The sequence below is a fragment of the Vidua macroura genome, chromosome 5 (genome assembly GCF_024509145.1).
Source record: "Vidua macroura isolate BioBank_ID:100142 chromosome 5, ASM2450914v1, whole genome shotgun sequence".
Lineage (NCBI taxonomy): Eukaryota > Metazoa > Chordata > Aves > Passeriformes > Viduidae > Vidua > Vidua macroura.
In genome coordinates this window covers 22,251,724-22,272,508 of record NC_071575.1, presented here as the reverse complement: position 1 = coordinate 22,272,508, position 20,785 = coordinate 22,251,724, and the positions used below count along the sequence as shown (strand labels likewise).

Sequence of the window (20,785 nt, the reverse complement as noted above, 5' to 3'; positions counted from 1 at the left end):
TCTATATGTAGGTATTATCTACTGTGACAACAGAGAAAAAGCATGGAAACATATCAGAAAGGTATGATAAGGTATCAAATAAGTGTTTCACCCAAAACTTGGACTTGCAGAGCAGAAGCATGAGAACAAAAATAGGAGGACTAGGTGCCAGGCAGCAGGTTATTATTTGGAATAATAATTATGTCTGAAAGTGGTGAGATGTCAAAAGGTGCTGGAAAATACACTGTTCTGGCTTTGGGACTTGAAAAGTTTGCAATGACTTCTAAAGGTCAATGTTTTGTAGTGGAGAGGGGAAAGGGAGACACAGAACAAAATATGTCAAGATAAGAGCCCCATTTCTGTAATACTTTATTTCTGATCCCCTAATTAGGAAAAGGTGAGCATTTAGGAAGGTGAAAGAGGAAAATATCCTCAAAACCTAGTAGGGTGATATTCAAGGTAAATTTAAAAACAAAAACATCTTTTTCTTTTTAAAGGATCAATGGCTCTAAAGAAAAGGACTAGAAAACCTGAAATCCTCAGATTAAAATAGAAAGGGCTGATAGCCATGGAGTATGGTACCCCTTGGATGAATTGAAGACAAAGACAGGGAAATGTTGATATGACTAAATGGAAAATTTTAGAAGTTATTCAAGCCAAATAGGGAACCTTCAGAGAATGGAAATAAAACTGTGTAAAGCTAAAAGGAAGGTGGAGTTTGAGGAAGCTAAGAGGGAATCTGAAGAGCAAACACTAGGAAGTTAAAACTGAAAATGAACATTTGTTCAGTACACCAAAAGCAGAAAGTGGAGATAACGGGCAGGCCACCCCAAACAAGTAGAAGAAACAATTAAAGACAATAAGGACAGTGCCAAGAATCTAAATGATTTATTTGCATCAGTCTTCACTGAGAGGGTGCTGGAGTGGTATCTAAACGAGAGACTCACACTTTCCAAATATCAGAGATAAGGAGAGGTCATAGATTGAAAACTCAAGAGAGAAGTTGGTGGAACAAATCAATAAATCAAAGGCATTAAGTCACCAGGTTTATCTGCTACTTCTGGAAGATTTCAGGAGAAAACTGAGAATTAAGTAACAAAGGTCCTAGCAAATACTTACTACAGCAGAGGACTGGAAGACAGCCAGTGTTATAACTGAGTTGGGAATTTTTTTTGTTGTCAGTGGTAGATTTTTTTCATGGTGTTGTAGGAGCCCTGGCAGTTACAGACAGATATGCAATCCTAACTTGCCATTAGGTAAATTGTTTGAAATGTGCTAAAAACCCCCAAGACCCACACCTCTCAAATTATGAAGCACAGAGACAAATATGACATGACAGATACAAATCAGTACAGTGTCTATAAGGACAAAAAAAGGGACTCTTTGTACCTACTACCAATTTCTGAGCTGGTTACACCAGCCAGCACACCTAAGTCTACCCGGGAGGTCCCAAGACTCACTCTACAGGCAAGTAGTAAATCATTACCTCCCTGATTCCCCATCCTTCACCACTGAGAAGAGAATAATGAGAAGAATGCTGAAAATGGTACAGCCAAATAATGTACAGGTTATGCTGCTGTAGGGCAATCCAGTCTATCCTTAGGCAACATTGTTAAGCCAAGGAGAAATGTACATCTGGAATTGAAAATTTTTAATACGTATGGAACATAATGGTGGCCACACTGAAGCTCTGACTGGAGATTTCATGTAGGTACAATGAGTGTTAGCCTCTCTTAGATCAGCTTTAGGGATCCTTCTGCACACTGGCTAATCAACAGCCTCTGTGCTGCAGAGTTCTTCTCATTCTCAATCAGCACAGTGACCTGTGCCTTTAATGGTTAATACAGGACTTGGGGAGTTAAGACTTTGATGTTTTTAAAAGAACATATCTTAGCCAGAACTGAGCGCTAATATCATTTCTTCCCAGCTCTCTCCAGCTTTTTATGTAAATCTTTACATAAAGCCATTAAGAACAGAAAAAAAAAGCTTTTTGGAAAATTATGTCGTGATATATTCTTATGCAGCCAACACTCCCAGGGGAAAAAGTGAAAACTACACACAGCCTCCCGCCCCTTTTTATTTCTTGTCAAAGACATTGCCTTTTTTGGCTTTTCTTATATATACACAGAATGATGAACTGATATTTGTAGTTTAAATGTCTGGTTTAACTGTGTGGTTTCCACCATAACAGAAATCTCTCATAAAATGTCAGGTTAGAAATAAAACGAAGCTCTAGAGGGATGAAGTGGGGAGGAAAATAGAAGGTCCAGTGGCTGAAAAACAAAATGGAAAAACGTGAGCAGAATGCAATATGGATCCATTTCCCAGCTCAGGCAGTGGTATTGGTACATGTGGTTGTCTAGGGTCTGGGGTAGGGAGACAGACACATTTCTCACTGAGTTGTTTCTGCTTCCTCTATTAACACTGCAACAGAAATTACAAATAGCCCTGAAAGGGGTAGTGCACCTCATCTCTTCCTCCCATGTAAACACAACATTAATACTGAAGATAAAGAAAATGGCAAAAAGTCCAGTGTCTTGTTCTCTGCATTTTGCTTGTTAGGTTCCTGTTCGCTCTCCAGGAAATTCCTGTGTGTACCGATGTTGTGAATTTGACCAGTCCACGTTCAAGCAAACACTCACTCAGATTCCCAACACATTCTTTTCTCCCCGTCCAATGGGGAGTTTATTCCTAACAGTTCTGCTCCTTTTAATTATAAACTCCTTTAACGAAGTAGTTCTGAGACCTTGCAGCAGGCAGCAGGAGAGCACCAAGGCTACTAGTTGCCTTTTTACTAGTTCACTGTTCAGCAAAGAAGTCCACTTAAAACCTAAGGCCCCAGTGCCTTCATGGATGGGCAGCACTGAAATGAACCTACAAATCAGTATTCCCTTGGTACAATGGCCTTATAGGTAAAATCCAATTCTTGCCTAAAAAAGATAAAGGGTTAGAGCCAGGCCCTTTATCTTATGAGACACATGTGAACAAGTTGCTCTGATGAAAACAGACTTTAAACAGACAAGTTTTGCTCACTTTCTGGCAGACCTACTGATCTTCTTTACTGGACCACCAAAACTGAAGATGGCAAAGAAACACAAGGGAGATATTTCCTTGGCAAGGAAAGGAGCAGCATTTAGGACTGGGGCAAAGGCAGGGTGGAATATAGGGGATTTTCCTGATAAAACAATTAATTTGAGAAAAAAAGACCAATCAATATCATGTATACAACTGAACCAGTAACACACCTTCTCAGGAGTGCAGTATTGTATAAGTGTCCCTTGTGTTTTCAAGGCTGAATTCAGACCTTTGGCTCATCCTGCATTAACAAGGTCATCCATGTTAACAGGGCCCCTGTGAAAGTTCACAGGTGAAAGTTCCCTTTTAGAGTAGTGCAGATTTGAATTTCACAGGACAGCGACCCGAAGATCTTCCTTTACAGATAAAAAGCATGTCAAATTATTAAATAGCAACATGAAATCCTATATTCTGAAGGTCTGTCTGTGCTCTGCAGTCAAGAGAGCGGAGTGCAATCCCAGCCCCTGCCCAGTCCCCCACCTTTGGTGGCTTGGAGGGTGCCCGGCTGGCCCCACTTGCAGACACATCACGAATGCTAAAGCTGACAGACCTGGGGCAGTCGGGGAAGGGATGAACGAGCATAGTCCGAAGACATGTCACTTCAAATTTCTACTGTTAGAACTGCCAAGTATGATATAAAAACAGAAAGTATTTCTCAGTTTGGAGTTCAAAGACCAGGCCCCAAACGCTGAGTGGCTCTTGCCTTGGTGTCCCTGCTGGCCAGGCACGGGCTCCATGGTGCTAACTGTTGTTCTCTGCCGTGAGATATTTGAGGGCCGCGAAGCCGTAGTGGCGCGACATGTCCTGCTGGAACTCCTCCTTGAGTGTCTTGAGACAGATGCGGTATTGCTTGTTGGAGCGGAACTTGGTGATGTCGAAGCTGGGCGCGTGCGGCATGTGGATCATGTAGGCGTTGGGCAGCACCGTGAACTCGTACTCCTGTGGGACAAAGACACAGCTGTGAGGGGGATCCCAGCCTCCTGCAAGGGACCTCCCCTGCACCTCCACAGCCAAACGTGCTCCAGCGTGTAACGGTGCAGTTTGTGTCTCGGGAACAACAAACCCATCAGGGATCTCAAACAAGCTGCCTTTTTTTTTTTTTCAAGTAGCTTTTTCTTGGTTTTTTTGAAAGATCTACTTTCTCTTTTTGTAAAACCAGAATTTTGTGGGTTGGAAGGCACCTTTAAAGACAATCTAGACCAACCTTCCTGCAATGAGCAGGGATATCTTCAACTAGATCAGGCTGCCAGAGCCCCATCCAACCTGACATTGAATGTTTCCAGGGATGGGGCATCCATCTCCCCTCTGGATAATCTCCCCCAGTGTTTTACCACCCTCATGGTAAAAAAACCCCAACTATTATAAAATATTTTACTCCATATAAGTCAAATAATGGGGAAATAGTACACAAGGCACACCTGAAGCCATGTCTGCCACACAGATTTTTCAGCAGCGTGATTGCAACAACACTGCTGTGACTACACAGCACAAGTCTCAAGTGTCCATGAAAAAACACAGCTTTGCCCCTAAATTTGTTTTGCTTGGGATGCTGGAATAAGCTACATTTACAAAGGCAAAACTGCATGACATATGTTGCTTTGCCTATGTGCTAAGATACTTACAGAGACAAAACTGTCCAAAACTATTTATAAACCTGAAATAAGGGGAGAATACGGTATCATTTATAGGCAATGTGTGAAAATGAACCTGCTAATTCCATATGCTTTGAGACATTTTTACTCAAATTAAGTTCTCCCTCACAAAGTTTGAGATACTGGGATAACTCTCCTTCTCCTGTAAAACTTCACTTATTCTCTTTATATCTGACCAAGTTCTTTGACAATTTTTGTTGTTAAAAAAATGACGGTTGATTTAATTCTCCATTATTCCTGTTAGATTCTTTCAATTTTTACAGGTAAATATATGAGGATTAGAGCAAAGCTCGAAAAAACCTGATTCTTAGACAAGCTGAAAGTTCACTAGTGTAGGATATGCAACAAGCATATCTTCTGCAAGAAACTGGGTAAGGGATGTGAAGGGATGTGAACCTCATTCTTCTGTAGCCAAATGAAGTACCCTAACCACTTTTTTTGTATGGAATTTCAAGAAGTCTGAGTTGAATTGGATGCAAATTACAAAGAAACTTTGAAGCCTCCACAGGCAAATTTCCTACTTTCTCACACAGTTCTATCTACAGCTGTTGCTGGATTGACTCATTAACCCTTTCCACAAAAGAAACTGGCCAGGGAAGGAACAGTCACAGAGGTCTCCTGGTTTGTAATGCCCAGTCACTTGTAGATTTAGGAGTCTGTGCAGAGACAAAGAATATCTGCAGCAGAAAGGCAGAGTACTCCAAAACATTTTAGTAGGGAAAGAGATTTATGGGAAAAAACACACTTGTGCTGATAAACCTGAGTGTTTCACCTGTATGTGCTGGACAGCTAAGTGCAGATGCAGCTCCTTCTTCCAATGAGAATGCCTGTTCCCTGACAGACAGTGCTAAAGTGGTAAATCTTTGTGTCAATTTACAATGTTGTCATGTACAGGAATGGGGTCCTCTGAGTTTCTGTTTGGGGTGAAGAATGTATAGCAAGAGCAAAATAATCTGATGCTCATAGGCAGAATTTATTCAGGTGGAAGATGCTTAGGACTAATGGAGAACCAAATGTGAAACCAATCTGCCACCATGGAGTGAGGAGAGCTGATAAACTACAAACTACAGAAAACCACTCTATGGGACCTTAAAAATACAGGCTGGAGAAGCAGAGGAAGATGCACTTCCCTCATACGACCTTTTCTTTGTTCTCTGTTTGCATCTCAAGACTGTAATACTGCAGGTGAGGGACTGTCTACACTCTGCAGTGCTAACTGCTCAGCACAGCAGCGTTCCCATCCCTCTGAATGGCCTTCAGACACATAAAGCCTTTCAAAAAACTGAGTCTACTGCTAATAATCCCCTTTGAAGTATGCTGGGCTAGGGTCCTGGAAAATGGGACACTCGCAGTCTAGTAGCACAGTCATTGGAAAGGTAGGGAAAAGTTTCCTAATGACCTCGCCCTACTACACGGAAGCCTCTGTTGAGAAGGCAATGCACGTGCAGGAACCTCTGTCCCTGTCTCCTAGATTACAAATTCTTTAGCTGGAGACTGGCATTATCTCTGCATTTGTACGGCATCCAGCTCAGCGGACACTTCATACTCCCAGAATAACAGTGACGATTATCTCCATGCCATGTCTTGCTCTGTGGGATGGCAGTGGCACAGGCACTTGGAAAGGGATCTGGAACAGACCTCTTAACAGACACTGCAGTCGTGAGGAGCAGTGAAATAACTGAGAAACTGCTCTGCCTGCTGGTAATGAAGCTAGCCAAGCAGCTGGCAGCAACCTGATCTGTGCACACCCCAAAGCAGAGGAATGCCTCACGGGAAGTAGCTGTGCCATCCCATGTCTCCTCTAGGCTCATTTGTGGAAGAACCTGCCAATACCCATATTGCTACAGAGGAAAATGAAACTTCTTTTGAATGTGATACTGTACTCAAGGCTGGAAGAGAAAAACTATTTCCTAGAGTTAATTCCAACCCAATGGTCATTTAAAATAGTTGTGCTATGATCAATTTTGAAAACTGGTTCCATTTCCCGTGTGTGAATCTCTGTGCTGGGCAGACACCTCTGAACACAAGAGTTAAATCCTGAATCCTACATAAGAGCTGCCACTGGGAACATAAGCCTTGTTACCCGTATTAACAAATAACAAACCATTACTCTGGCACTCTCCACAACTGATGGTTAATTAATTAGTGCTTGGAAAATGCACTGGAAAATTACAGTGCTATAGCAAAGTATTATTAATATAAGGGACAATGTTTTTTCTAGTCTGTAATAATTTTTTGTCATGTAAGTAGGTACAAATTTGTCAGGAACGCCCTTGGCAAACACGGGGCAAGTGGCTGCCAGCCCAAGGTGACCATGTGGTTTTGCAAGCAGAAGTCGAAAATATCCTTCCCACACATGCCTGCACACAAATACACTGTAGCCCACACTCCAGAGACACAATCTCCCACTAACTTGCTCCAAGCCTTGAGCTGCTCTGCTTCACATAAACTAGTAAGACTTGAGCACCGAAGATCTGTTCTATTACAGATTGATAGCAGAAGCTATCACAGGAGGATAAAGATCACCAAAACCTATTTTTTTGGTTAGCATGAAGTGCTGCTAGTTCAAACACTGGGATTGAAACCAAACTGGAAAGAACTACAACAAACCCAGACTAAAAAGAAATGCCATGACCCAGACCTTGCTGATGAGCACAGTGGGTAGCTCCTCATCCAAGAACAGCAGGGTGATGCAAATCCTGCCATTTCAGTGAGCAGCAGCACTGGGCTCCCATGGAGCCATAGTCACTGCCAGCCTCTAAGATTTAGGTTGGCAGCAGGGACCTTGGCAACTCTGAGAGTTTTGGTGCCAGTATGGGACTCCTGAGCTTTCTCTGCATCCTTATTATTATAAATTCTGCCCAGCAGCTCCATCCCAAGTCACAGATCCAAGAAGCAGGTAGCCCAAGGCTCAAGTATCTGGATCCTTTAGAGACAGGACCACATTGGAAATGCAAAGACTTTGGCTTTGCAGAAATGGGCTGTAAATCCCAGCCAAAAATTAAAGATGCTTGCCTCGAATTCAACTGAAGACTAATTTTTGAATTGTAAATTAGTATTTGGGACTCATAAACCTCAATTTAATGGAAAAAAATCCAGCTAGGTCTATATGTTCCTTAATAAGTGGTGGGATTGGCAACAACTGCTGCAATGCTTCGGTTAGGAGGACAGCACTACAGGGGTTGTGCCTCTGCAAAATAATTAATTTCTTAGAACTGACAAATAAATGAACTCAGACTCAGCTCTTCATTTAATTCTTGACAAGCATTAAACGGAGTGTTCCCAACTCAAGAAGCACTCATTAAGGAGCTCAGTAAGGCCAGATGAACACTTTGGTGTTACAAAGCGTGACACCTTCCTACAGGACACAGATTTGGTTGTAACAACACCCTGCTGCAAAGCCCCGTGTGAAACACTCGTGTGTCATCCCCTCACCTGTGCATCCAGTTCCATGATGTGAGCTACCTTGTTCCAGCCAAACCCCACAAAGCGCCTGTCATACTCCGGGCAGTCCTTCCTCACGACGACGTATGGCTCAAAGTCTGCTTCCCACTCCACGCGGTAGGGGGTGGTGGCCGTTCGCCACTTGGCAAAATTTGTTGGCGCGTGCCCTTTCGTCCAGACGTGGTACCTGAAACAGACATAAACGGCAGGGACGTGGGGAGGCAATTAGATAGAAAGCATCTTGGCGAGGCAACAAAATACTACCTGTTAGATGAAATGCTCAAAAATAAGGACATTAGCTTACAGTTCACATCATCATTTTCAGGATGCATCAGAGGCAATTTCTAGGACTATTTCCAGCATGCCTCCCAGAGCTTAAACACATCTAGCTGGTGAAGGATAGTGTGAAAACAGTACCTCATACTAATGTGAGAAACCATTACACAGTACCCTGTCAGTTCATCTGCACTATAAGTGCTGTGTCTTATTCCTAGCAACCAAGCAGCTGCTTCGGTCGGTGCTCTAAAATTGGTGTGGAAATCTGCAGCTCAGATAAAGTCCCTAAAATTAGATATTTCCCCACCATGGTGACATTCACAATCTGTTTTATAGGCAATTTTATAATTTGCATGAGAGACACCTGCAGCTATGGATAGATGTTCCATTTTATTCATTACAGTTATTACTATAGTAGGAAACAAGCTGCATAATTACATTAATAAGTAAAATATTACATAAAGGCGTTCTGCTCTAAGTTCTACATTGTGGGGAGTACTCCTGTGATCTTCAGTAAGGTAATCAATTTGATTTACAGAAAAAGATCCTTTTGTATTTTGCTAATCTTGTTTAGGTCACAGCATGTCTCTTCCTAGCACAGCTTGAATGCACCCCATTAGTGCCAGGGTCAATGACTCTCTCACCCACTTATTCTAACACTTTCCAAAAATCAATGAGACAAGCTTTTTCTTCAGCTTCATAGATTAATTAATGAAACAAAAGCATAGCAGGTATCTGTATTACAACACTGAGATAGATAGGCAGCAGAAGGGACAAAGCAAATATCCTGCCAATTTGTAAAGAAAGGTACATTGAATTCACAGGGATGACTCATATGCTAAAAGTGAAGGGATTTGAGCACTAAATATTGCAAAATTACAGCATGACGTAATGTTTAAACCCCAGAAATTCTCATAACATTGTAAGCCATTGCTAAAAACAGGAATATAAAATCACAGCCTGGGAGTTTTCATTTGGACATATTTGTATGGATTGTAACAGGAGAATCAGAGGTGTTCTGCTTTGCTGACTCTCTGTTTAGGGCAGTGCAGAAGACTGAATTATTACTATGGCATTGGGCTCACAAGTAATGTATGGTCCTTTGTATGCTGCATTTCTAAACTGTAAACAGGTTTCACCACTTTCAGATATCTCGCCTAGGAACCAGGAAAAACAAACCCCTTCTGTATTAAAAAAACTGACAGTGAAATAATTCTCCAGAGATTATTAGAAAGCAGTGCCAGATTCACAAAGATGCTTATAACCCTTAATGCCCTTTGGAATCATTGCCAAAAAACTTATCCCTTTTCTTGGCCTCTTTTGGAGATGAGTGGCTAACCTAGCCAGTCACTAATGTGCAGCTATCTATGCTGGAAAAAAAAAAAAAACAACACAACAGTCATAATGTGGGGTTTAAAATTATATAAGATTGTGGAGGGTGCTGTATCTTCTAAAATCCTACCTCTGGCATTTTGAAATTAATTATGATAATAATAATAATGACTGCTAAACACTTATGAAGTGATTTGTATCTTCAAAGCCCCATACAAACTTTAGTTAATTGAGAGATTCCTGCAGAGAAGCAGCCAAATGCTGCTGTTACTCTAGTAATACTCTTCCACTGATTTAAACGGGGGGTAACAAGATAACCATAAAAATAATTCAATTTCTTTCCACCCTTTTTGGAGGTATGAGTTTAAGCACCTATAGCAGCTCAAGTATAACCTCTGTGAGTCAAGAGAGCAAAACAGCAGGGCAAAATAAATAATTGGGAAGAGGCAAGTAAGGGAAAATATGGAACTGGGATGGCAGAGACAAAAAAAAGCAGAAAGGAAGGAGTAGATTTGGTTGTTAACAACAGAAGTTATTTACTTGCCTCTTCAGAGTGATTGATGTGAGTAGAAGGAAAGAGAAAGGCAAAGGACAGCTAAGGTCCTGACAAAGAGGTAAATTAATATAGGATGCTCAAATGAGGTGTACACACAGTAGTGATGGAGGAGTAATTAGACTGAAAACAGTCTAATTGTGCGAACATTAAAAGTATTGTGAGAGCATTATTGGATTACATACACCAGTCTGCTGGTGACTGAGGGATGTCTGTACATACAATATATATGGGTCATACACAGAAAATCTGCTGGAACTAGGTCTTGATCAATGGCTGATTACATGAACTGTACTGCAAAGAAAGACAAGCAGACACCATTCCATGGAGGTCCACAGAGAGGAAGCTCCCATTAAATGATGAGTTGTTTCCAACACACTTTACTATCGGTGATGCAGTTGTGAGAAGAGGTTCACTGTCTATACTGGTATTCCATCTCAGAGGACAAATGAATAAATGCAATTTTCTGCTCAGGCCCTTCTCACTCAAGATTTAAACACACATTGAATTTTAAGGCCACACTCAATCTGACTGAACCCCTCGAGAACTTTATGAAAATTGGGAACAACATACTTTTCACTATGCTCGCAATTTTGACAAATCCAAACCAAGTAATTCGATCTCCCTAAAATCACTATGAGTTTCTTTCCCACGGTTCATGGAAAACAACTGGAACACACCACATCCCCTCCTCCTCTACTTTGGATCCAATGCTTCATTTTACTTGTGTTCCTGATTGCTTTTATTTAAAATAAAATTTCAGAACTATAGTAAACTTTGCTAAAGTTAGCAAAATGAAGTAGTTATTCTTCTCAGAGTGGTCTTCCTCCCTTGCCTCCTCTAAGCTTCCTGTTTCAATGAGAAAGATGAATGAAAACAGAACTTTCCCACTTCTGTTCTCAGATGCTTCAACATCTTGCTGGATTGTGGATGCAATCAGTTAATTAGCTAATCAGTTGTTGCTTTTTATGCTTTCTCACTACAATGATGTGTCTCCTGCCAGCTGTGGCTTCCCCTGTGCCTGGATGTGTGTGGGGAGCACATTTGTTCCCATCAGCTCTTACCCAGGCCTGAGCAGGCACATCCTTGGGAGCACACTCCCAGGCAGCAGCTGCCAAGGGAGCCAGCGAGCTGGCACAGAGCCCCCGCTGTGGCGGAGGGTTTCACGCAGCACACAGCACACCTTGCCAGCCACAGATGCTCACTTGTCTTCTCCTTTCTTCTGCTGGTGACTGAGGGATGTAATTGAGAGCCATTGTGTACTTCTTAGCTGCCCAGAGGTAGAAAAGGTCACCATTTCAAAAAGAGGTGACAAAAACAATTTCACTGAGGGAAAGATTGTAATCTGCCGTGTGGTGTGAGGGACTGGGATGCTGCAGGCACTCTCAGCAATCACTGTCACGGCAGTCCTCCCCAGCTCACTCCCACCTGCTCAGCATCAAATTGCAGCATTATTAAAGCACCTTGAAGGTGGAGGTGGAAATTCTCAGCCCAGAGTGCAGATGCTTTGTGGCTGTGGATAGATTTGAGCAATGAAATGAGCCAAAACAAACTGAAGAAGCATTTGTAAAATGTATCCTACATTAATATGTACACCAGCTACAGACTGCATGTCCTTCAATTCTTACTTAACCTTGCTTTGGAAAAACTCCCACTGATGTTAAAGACATTTTTGCCTGAGTAAGACTCAAGAAAGGATTTGCAAATCCAGCTGTGTACATAACACACCAACATGCTGTATAGCTTGAAGATGAAATCTGTAGTGGAAGGCCACCACTGTGCAGCTGACTGCTGGTAGAATGCAACATCTGAAAATCCTGAGGATGTTATTTTCCACTGGAAAGACTTTTTCTCACAACTACAGGAGAGTCAACTATTTTTTATCAGATCTCTTGTTAATTTTTATGTCTTTTGTATGCTAAAGAATGATGGCAGAGGGAAAAGTACTTGCTCTATCAGTATCCTTAAGTAATTTTCCAGAGGCATGCCTCTTTCAGTCACCCCAAGTTTCTGTTTCAAGGCAGTCACTGGTAGAATTCTGATACTGATCAGAATTATATTTTCCAGACTCACACAGGCTATCTGCTATGATATGTGCATGCGACCACATGAAGGAAGGGTGGCTGCTGCAATGAGAGAGGTGTGTAATACAGGGAATGGGAAAAGTGTGAGGAAAGCTCTAAAGTAAGAGAAGATGAGAGAGGTATGATATGGAGCTCCTCCAGCCATGGATAATGCTTAGCTTTTTCATAGCTTTTATCTCTAGATCTCAAAATACTGCAAAAAGGAGAGGTGAACATTGTTACCTGTATTTCAGAGATGGGGAAGAGAGATGTAAGAAAGCAAAGTGATTCGTGTAGCACCTCTCAGCAGGGGAGCAGTGGAGCTGAGAAGGGGATGCAAGTCTCCTAAGCCCCCTCTCTGTGCAACATCATAAGGCCATATTGTACCCTTCCCATGGCTGAGATGCTTTACAAATGTCTGCTAATCAGACCTTACCACACACACCCAAGAGATGGTTAACCCCTGGTAGTTGCATTTTAAAACTGAAGAGTCTGGCAGGTAATAGAAGTGACTTGTTCACAGCCTCAAAAGAAGTCTGCTTCAGAGAGAAGCTCCAAATTTAGGTGTTCTTTGCTTCTTAGCCTCTAGTCAGAGTACTCTCTTACCTCTGCATGGAGGAACTCTAGGTATTTAAGCAGCTGTTTCACACTTTAAAAGAGCACAAGACAAACACAAGCCTGTGTTTGTTTTTCCAGTAAGGAAGAGAACCAATGGGCAGAGATACATTACTTTTGGTCACATGAGAAAACACAGCTACCCAGATAGTATTTGGCAGCCAAAAAGTAAATTACATGCACTTGAGTGTAATGGTCATGGCTTGATTTTGTAATGCAATAAAAAATGATGAAAATAAAACAAATTCGATTTAACAACTGAAGTCCTTTAGTAGAGGACTGTAATGCGAGATAAAATGCTGAGCTTACAGACAGAATATAACCACATGATTCTGTTCACTGCCTCTCTACAAAAAGGAGAAAAAAATTCCAATAAGTTTCTTAATGCAGTTGACAGTGAAAGAGAAGAACCAAATATTCAGAAGAACATAAAAACCAGAGATAATGACCACAGGTTCAAGAGTACTGTCCATTACCTGAATGTAAAGAGGGTTCCCATGTCCAACATAGATAACAGCTCTGCTTTTGACTTGGGGAAGGAGAGGCGGTAGCGTAGCGTCTCAAAGGCAGGTACAATCAGAGCTTTCTTGGTGTTAGCTAGGTCTAGCTGGATGACAGACTTCCTGGTAAAAGAGAAACAACAAATAAAAGCAGGAAAATTTTCAACTGAGCAAATCACTGAGCTTTTCAAAATAAAGTGCAAAAAACTGTCAGTTAAGATATTATAAATGTAACTATGGCCCATATCTTTTCCTACAGGTGGTTCAATTTTCTTCTCCTTTTGGTCTGCTGCAGGAGCAGGAAGAGTAACAGAATTCCAAATGAGCTTGTGTGTTTGACTGATCAATGCTGATCAAACTGTTGGCAGCACAGAAGTGCTCTACACTTGAATGGACTCGGATGCCTCTCTTTTTCCTTCTTTTGCTGCAAGTTGCGCAGTGCAGAGACTGTTTTGGTGCGTGAGTGTGTGTGCACATATGAATTTCACACAGGGCTCTTTTCCAGGCAAGGCCTTGGGATGACTGTTGCAGCAGAAAAGCAGCTTAGATCTCTCATCCTGCCTGCCAGAGGTGTTCAGCCTATTCTTTCCTAACACACTAAAGCTCAAAGAAAAAGAAGTTACTTTTCCATCCCCCAACTGAATTTTACTATACCTGTCATTAGAAATAACTCTGTCTCAAATTTTATTTCATTATCTCCATATTTCATACCAGAAATATGCCTCTCTCTCCCTGTCAAAGTCAGTTCCCCTTAACAGGATTCACTGTCCTGACTTTTATGTTACTGCAACAAGCAATCAAGGAGAATGCTGACAAGCAGCAAACTCTCTACAGCCTTTTAAGATGAAGGAATTGGGATCACTGTCCTAATAACAGAAGAACCAAACAAACAATTTTTCTAAGCCAAGAATACCTAGAATTCATTTATACTGCTGTCACAGAAAAAGAAGATGAGCACAACTACTTCATAAAATCTGAATTTTAGGGAATTCATACCACCCTATAGGCCTGTTCTATATTAAGCAATCTGCTCTCAGCTCCTTACTGCAAAGTTTGCATTGTTTAAAGAGCCCCTGACACATTCCAGTTAACTTTTCACAACTGAAGGATTTTAACAGCATCTTATAATAAATGGTTTTGTACTTTCTTCTTGTAGCTTCTCCCTCACCATCACTAGAGGCCAAGATATCTGCATTTCAATAGACGACTCCTTCAGTCAGCATTTGTGACCTTCCAAAGTTGTTGAGCAGTGCCAGTATACAGTCTTTATGATGCTTTTAAATATTTCTTCCCTTTCACACTTCTGAGAGCAGGGGATACTAATATAGTTTCCGTTCCAAAATCTAAGTCTTTCTGGTCTCTGTGCAATCTATCAGCCTTGAGCAGTACAGCTTTGAGGATGCAGTTCTAGGAAGGAGCAGGTAACATTTGTAGTGATGCTCATCCTTTGGGCTCTGCAAGGAAATAGCAGCTTCCATTTATGGCTGTTACTATAACTTTGTTTTATGGAGAGCTTAAAAGGCCCAAGCAAAATTCAAGACCTTGCCGTGCTTGGCACTGTCCAAGAGTAGGAAACAATCTTGCCCACCAACGTTTAAGTCTGAAGCTGACCAACAGGCACAGGTATTAAGCACAAGTAACAGCAGAAACTGTCAGACAGAGCAACTTGTGTTGAATCTAGTGCTGAATGTGACTTATTCTCTAATATATGGGATATATTCTCTAATATATGGGATATAACCACAAAAATGCTGTTGATGCCAGCGATCCTTTCTGCACACTCCCTGCTGCTCCTGTCACCTGCAAATTTTATATAGTTGTCAATGCCTGGACTATTAAAAGGAATAAATGATAGTACCTTCATGAAGAAATCAAAAGGCAGAGGGAACAAACTGACAGAACAGCCTGAATCACTTGCACTGACAGAGGTCAACATGAAGAGTGAGGTAAGCGAAGAGAAACAGAGGTCTGGAAACAAGATGCTTGAGGGGCATTCAGGCAAACACAGAGATGTGGAGATACTTCAAGAGTGAAATAAAATAGCAGGACATTCTCTGCAGAAATATTTTCAAGACACGTGTGATCATCTGAGGTGCATGTTGGTATGGCAGGCTGACCTTGGCTGGACACCAAGGGCCCACCATGCTGCTCTCAGCCTTCCTTCTCTGCTGGGTATGGGAGAGAAAATAAGATGGAAAACAACTTGTATGTTGAGATAAGGCGGTTCACTAAAGCAAAATCAAAAGGTTGAGTGTGCATCAACAAAGAGAAAAATAGAAAATATTTTCTCCTTCCCATCAAGTGATGTCTGGCCACTTCCAGGGAAGCACGGCTTCAGAACACATAGTAGTTGCTCCAGAAGACAAACATTATACATAACGAATGCCCTGCCTTCCACCTCCTTCTCTCAGCTTTTATATCTATCCGAGCTGACATCATTTGGCATGGATTCTCCCTGTTCAGTTTGGCTCAGCTGTATTAGTTGTGTCCCAAGATCTTGCCCACTCCCAGATGGGGGGCAGAATGATGTAGAGGCAGCACTGATGCTGTGCCAGCACTGCTCAGCCGTAGCCAAAACGCTGGTGTGTCATCAATACCTTTCCAGCTACCAAGGCAAAGCACAGCACCGTGAGGGATGCTATGGGAAAAGCTCAGCCACAACCAGTACAGGTGGTAAGGTCAAAGTGGAGGTGGGAGTTCAGACACACTCAGTCTAGCAGCACTGATCTATGAGTAGAATCACTTGCCCTTGAGGTGGACTCGGTGACGTAAAAGATGGATGCAAAGGGAAAAAGAAATCACTGCTGACATCTAGATGTTGAATTTGAGAGACAAAGGACAACAGAGGGCATTTAAACTGTGATAATGGCAGGGAGGACAAGGACTTGTTAGAGAAAAACACAGCTTCCATTTTCCTCTCATAACTTGGCTGGTGGTCTGCTCCTTCGATAACCAGCTGAAAATCTAACTTCTTTCCACTGGAAGCAAATCTACTTTTTCATTTTTCTGTGGGATGACTTTTCCTCCTGTTTTGAGTGGAGGTGCTGTTTGTTGGTTGACTGGTTCTGTTACACTTTGGGAATAGGAAAATTTTGTTGGTGCTGCAAAATAGCTGGACATGGATAATGTATGGAATACATTTGCTTATTTTGCAAGCTAGCACTGGGTAAACTAGGTAATTCTTGCACTATTCTGATGAGGGCTGTTTTTTTTTTTGATTCAGTAGTATTGATTCAGTATCCACTTTCCTTTCTTGCCCTTTTCCCCCAAAATAAGGATTTATGACTATGAAGAGTGGCTCTCTTTGTGCTAGTGTTGTCCAGGAAACCATTTCCCAGCTATCTTTGTGTTCAAAGATCTGATGTGTGTCATTCTGACACAGTGAAGGTTGGGTTAAATTTTAAATCTAGTCAAACATATTTTTCACAAAGCAGTGAAGAAATGAATCTTAAATCACAAGAATCTCCCCACGTTTGAATGAACTCCAGCATGTTGATATCAATCTTCTGATCTGCATAGTTCTTTTCAAAAATTAACACAGAATTCTCATCCTCATATAGAAAAAGTAGCAACCTAATCCTAAAGCACTACACTCAGAAAAAAACAAAGAAAGAAAGAAACAAAGAAAGAAAGAAACAAAGAAAGAAAGAAAGAAAGAAAGAAAGAAAGAAAGAAAGAAAGAAAGAAAATAAAGAGTCCATTAACTCAAATGTGCTTCCACCATCAGGATTTGGTTAGTGCTTGGTTGCAAGTTACAAATATGGCAGTCACTGAGCTTGTGGTCATAACTGGAGAGTTGTCAACCCACTGTTAAATTCCTGTTCACAGTGTTAAACATGTTAAAATGCCCTTCCTCTCTGCAGAAGCAATGAATTCATAGACTACAAAGGCAACCAACACAGAAGCCCCAATAGGCACAATCTGAACTATCTCCCTAGCTGAGATGCTGAAAAATAAGAAGAACTACTTCATAACTCAAGTTGTAGGGACAGGTATAAAACCCGTGGATGGAGTTGGGATGCTGGATCCCAATTCATGCTAAATGTGTCACTGGAAGCCAAGGGCACATTTTACACAAATGTGTCAGGAAAGAACTTTAATGCTAGCTGTGACATCTGTAGATAAGCAGCCTGTCTCACTGTTTTGTGTTAGAGGTCACTGTAGGATGACCCAAACACCTTATTGCAACAACCAGAAGAAGCCTTTACCTCTGGGGCACTGACAAGATGACCTCAGTAACTATGGTAAACCGGAAAACTTTAAATGATACATTTCCTTTTGTACTTCACAAAAGACTAATCAGGACTAAAAGGGTGTTTGATGGAGATAAAAACATTGAAATGGTTTTACTTTGCAGCTATGAAAAAGCTCAATTAGCACAAATCTAAGTGCAAAGCAACTGATAAATAACAGGATAAGTAACCACCAGTTCCATCAGCTTCTCCTTCAAAACTGGTTGTAACCTTTCTTGTATGACACCCTCAAAATACATTGAAAATATTTTTCAAAATTCCTTTCTTTCTGAGAATATATTATCTGCAGAGACCTAATATGCAATATATGTAAATCAGCAAACTTTCAATGAGAAGGACTTGCCTGGCTTATCCTGTACAAAGTGATGCCCAAAATACCACACTATTTCCATTTGTTTATGGTTGTTCTATCTGAGGAAATGAGGATAAAAATGTTTTACTTCTCTCTAACAAACAATTGCTGCCATTCAGACAGATAGCACTAATCAGCTATTTGCAGAGGCAGTGGGAACAGTCAATGCAGAAAGACATAGAGTATCCATATTTAAAATAATCTCAATGCAACTCCCTGCTACTTTGCTTAGAAAAATCATTACTGAAAAAGCTACAAAAAAAAAAAATCCAATCACTTTTTAAAGAGCTGCTAGTAGCAGATTAGCAACTTCAATATTCCCAGGCAAGAGAGACTCTCAGCCAGAGTTAAGGTGGAACGGGCCTTAAAAAAGGCTGGCAGGATAACACAGTCTCAGAGGCAGCAGCTCTCAGAGAGCATCTCTGCTTTTTCCTGAAATATCACCAATGCACCATCATGGTGCACTTAGTTCTGTAATACAATATCACCTTATGAGAATTATTTCTATGGTTGTAATATCTCAAGGAAATGGTGGTACTTCATTCTGTCTTCTCTCCACTCTTCTTCCTTTCATTGCTGGCTCCCATCCGTGCACTGTGAAGCAGCATGAGAGAGTAAGTTCCTTTTCTAGCACTAAATGCCAGTATCAACAGCTGCCATCCTTACTATGTCCAGCACTGATCTGAAAAAATGTAGCAGTATGCAACACTAACATAGAAGAACAGAGAAATGAAGAACAATTCTTCATCCATGTATCTGGAGATAGCTGATGTGTGCAAGGAACAGAATAATTTTGGAGTTCTCACAGCTTGAAAATTTGAAAAAGACTTCAACAAAATAAGAGGGAAACAAGCTTACACAGTGTGCTAATACTTCAATGATACAATTGAAATTCAGCATCTTGAAAGCCATAGAATAGTTTGGGCTGGAAGGCATCTCTAAAGGTCATCTAGCCCTTTTTTTTCCCAAGTAGCTTTCTCTTGTTTTTTGAAAGATCTATTTTCTCTTTTTGTAAAATCATAGAATTTTTTGGGTTGGAAGGCACCTTTAAAGATAATCTAGACCAACCTCCCTGCAGTGAGCAGCGACATCTTCAACTAGATCAGGTTGCTCAGAGCCCCATCCAGCCTGACCTTGAATATTTGCAGGGATGGGGTACCCATTACCTCTCTGGGCAACCTGTACCAGCATTTTGCCATCCTCACTGCAAAAAACTTACTCCTTTCATCTCATCTAAAATCTCATCTCTGTTAGTTTAAAACCACATAGCCTTGTCCTATCTCAACAGGTTCTGCTAAAGAAGTTTGTCCCCATCTTTCTTATTAAGCTCCCTTTATGTACTGGAAGGCCATAATAAGGCCTCCCTGGAGCCTTCACTTCTCCAGGCTGAACAACCTTAACTCTCTGATCCATTCCTCATAGAAGAGGTACTCCACCCCTCTGAATAGTGAGTTTGGCCCTGTACATGTCTTGCAGAGTTAAACCTAAAAGAAAGAAACTCCTCCATAAGTTCATGATAGCAGAAAGCATATTTTCCTTTACACTCCAAAGCACTGGGCTTATGAACTGACAGGGGACACCTAGAGGCAGGCCCTTACTGGAAAACTTTGATCAACTTTTACCAAATTAGAATAGAGATGAAAAGCAAAACTGGTCAGGATAAAGGAACTGACATCCTCCTGTCTGGCCACAGGGTGTCCTCCTTGCTCTATGCTTTGGCCTCAGATGACCAGCCTCTGCAGGGAAAAAGGTCTTAATTAAAAAAAAGCTCAGTTAATGGATCAGAAATCTGTAGTTTGCTCAGCCCAACCTGCTCACATGCAAAATGATACAATATACACTGATGTTGCTCCTCCCCATTTCCTTATGACAATTACTTTGCCTTGACAGCTGCTGGCATTGCAGTCATATTTTTGAGCTGGTTAGACTCATCACCCTCTTTTCAAGATAAGGAACTGAATTAAGAGTGTGTCACACAGACAACAAGTTCAGTAATGCCCTGCATGTTTTTTCTGCCACTGACATTAAGAACAGAGATGTTTAGAGAAACTGCCTGTTTTGTATCTCTGCTAATAAACCATGCTCTTGGACATTTAATAACACTTAACACAATTCAATTTCAAATTGGTTCTTCTGCAGCCCTGATGGCTAACGAGGCTCACATTCAGACCTGCGTTTTTTCTTTCATAACCATTTTGTTTTACTTTCCAGTTACAGCCCTTTCATCTACTCTAAAAAATCTTGTGCCTTGTTTGGCATTGTCACATGTATATTATATATTATAAGCTGCCGTTTCCAGATCTGCTGAAACTGCTTCGCTTTAGGAATATGTGAAAAGGATGGGGTGTGGAGAGGCTGAAATCATGGGTGACAGTGGGAATTGCCTCACTGTCCACTACCTGAGGTACTCGTAGAGCCCATACATGGGCAGGAAGTCGATGTCAGACAGAAACATGTATGGTGTGCTGATGTGCTTCATGGCCACGTTCCTGAGCAGGTTCACAGGGTAGAACTGCCCCTCCTTGTACACGATGTGGTAGCCAACATTGTGGCGGCTCATCAGGACTTCTGAGCCCTGAGCGTAGCGCAGGAATTGCTGGGCTTCTGCATCAGAAAGGTAGAGTGCCAGGCTGATGGGACCCTCCCAGTGCTTGCAGATGGCTTCAAGCATCTGGAGCCTAGAAGAGGAAG

General features: G+C 41.5%; 1 protein-coding gene across 2 annotated transcripts in view; it reads right to left on the bottom strand.

Moving 5' to 3' along the window:
• Positions 1-845: 845 nt before the first annotated feature.
• The window catches only part of LARGE1 (LARGE xylosyl- and glucuronyltransferase 1), a 269,021-nt gene continuing 249,081 nt past the window's right edge, over positions 846-20,785 (bottom strand). For both annotated transcript variants that reach the window (XM_053977660.1, XM_053977661.1), the window contains 4 exons: positions 20,494-20,772; positions 13,466-13,612; positions 8,142-8,337; positions 846-3,993 (listed from right to left, as the gene is read on the bottom strand). In XM_053977660.1, the coding sequence (XP_053833635.1) occupies positions 3,796-3,993; positions 8,142-8,337; positions 13,466-13,612; positions 20,494-20,772 (820 nt within the window). In that variant the 3' untranslated portion in view covers positions 846-3,795. The remainder of the gene's footprint in view (positions 3,994-8,141; positions 8,338-13,465; positions 13,613-20,493; positions 20,773-20,785) is intronic.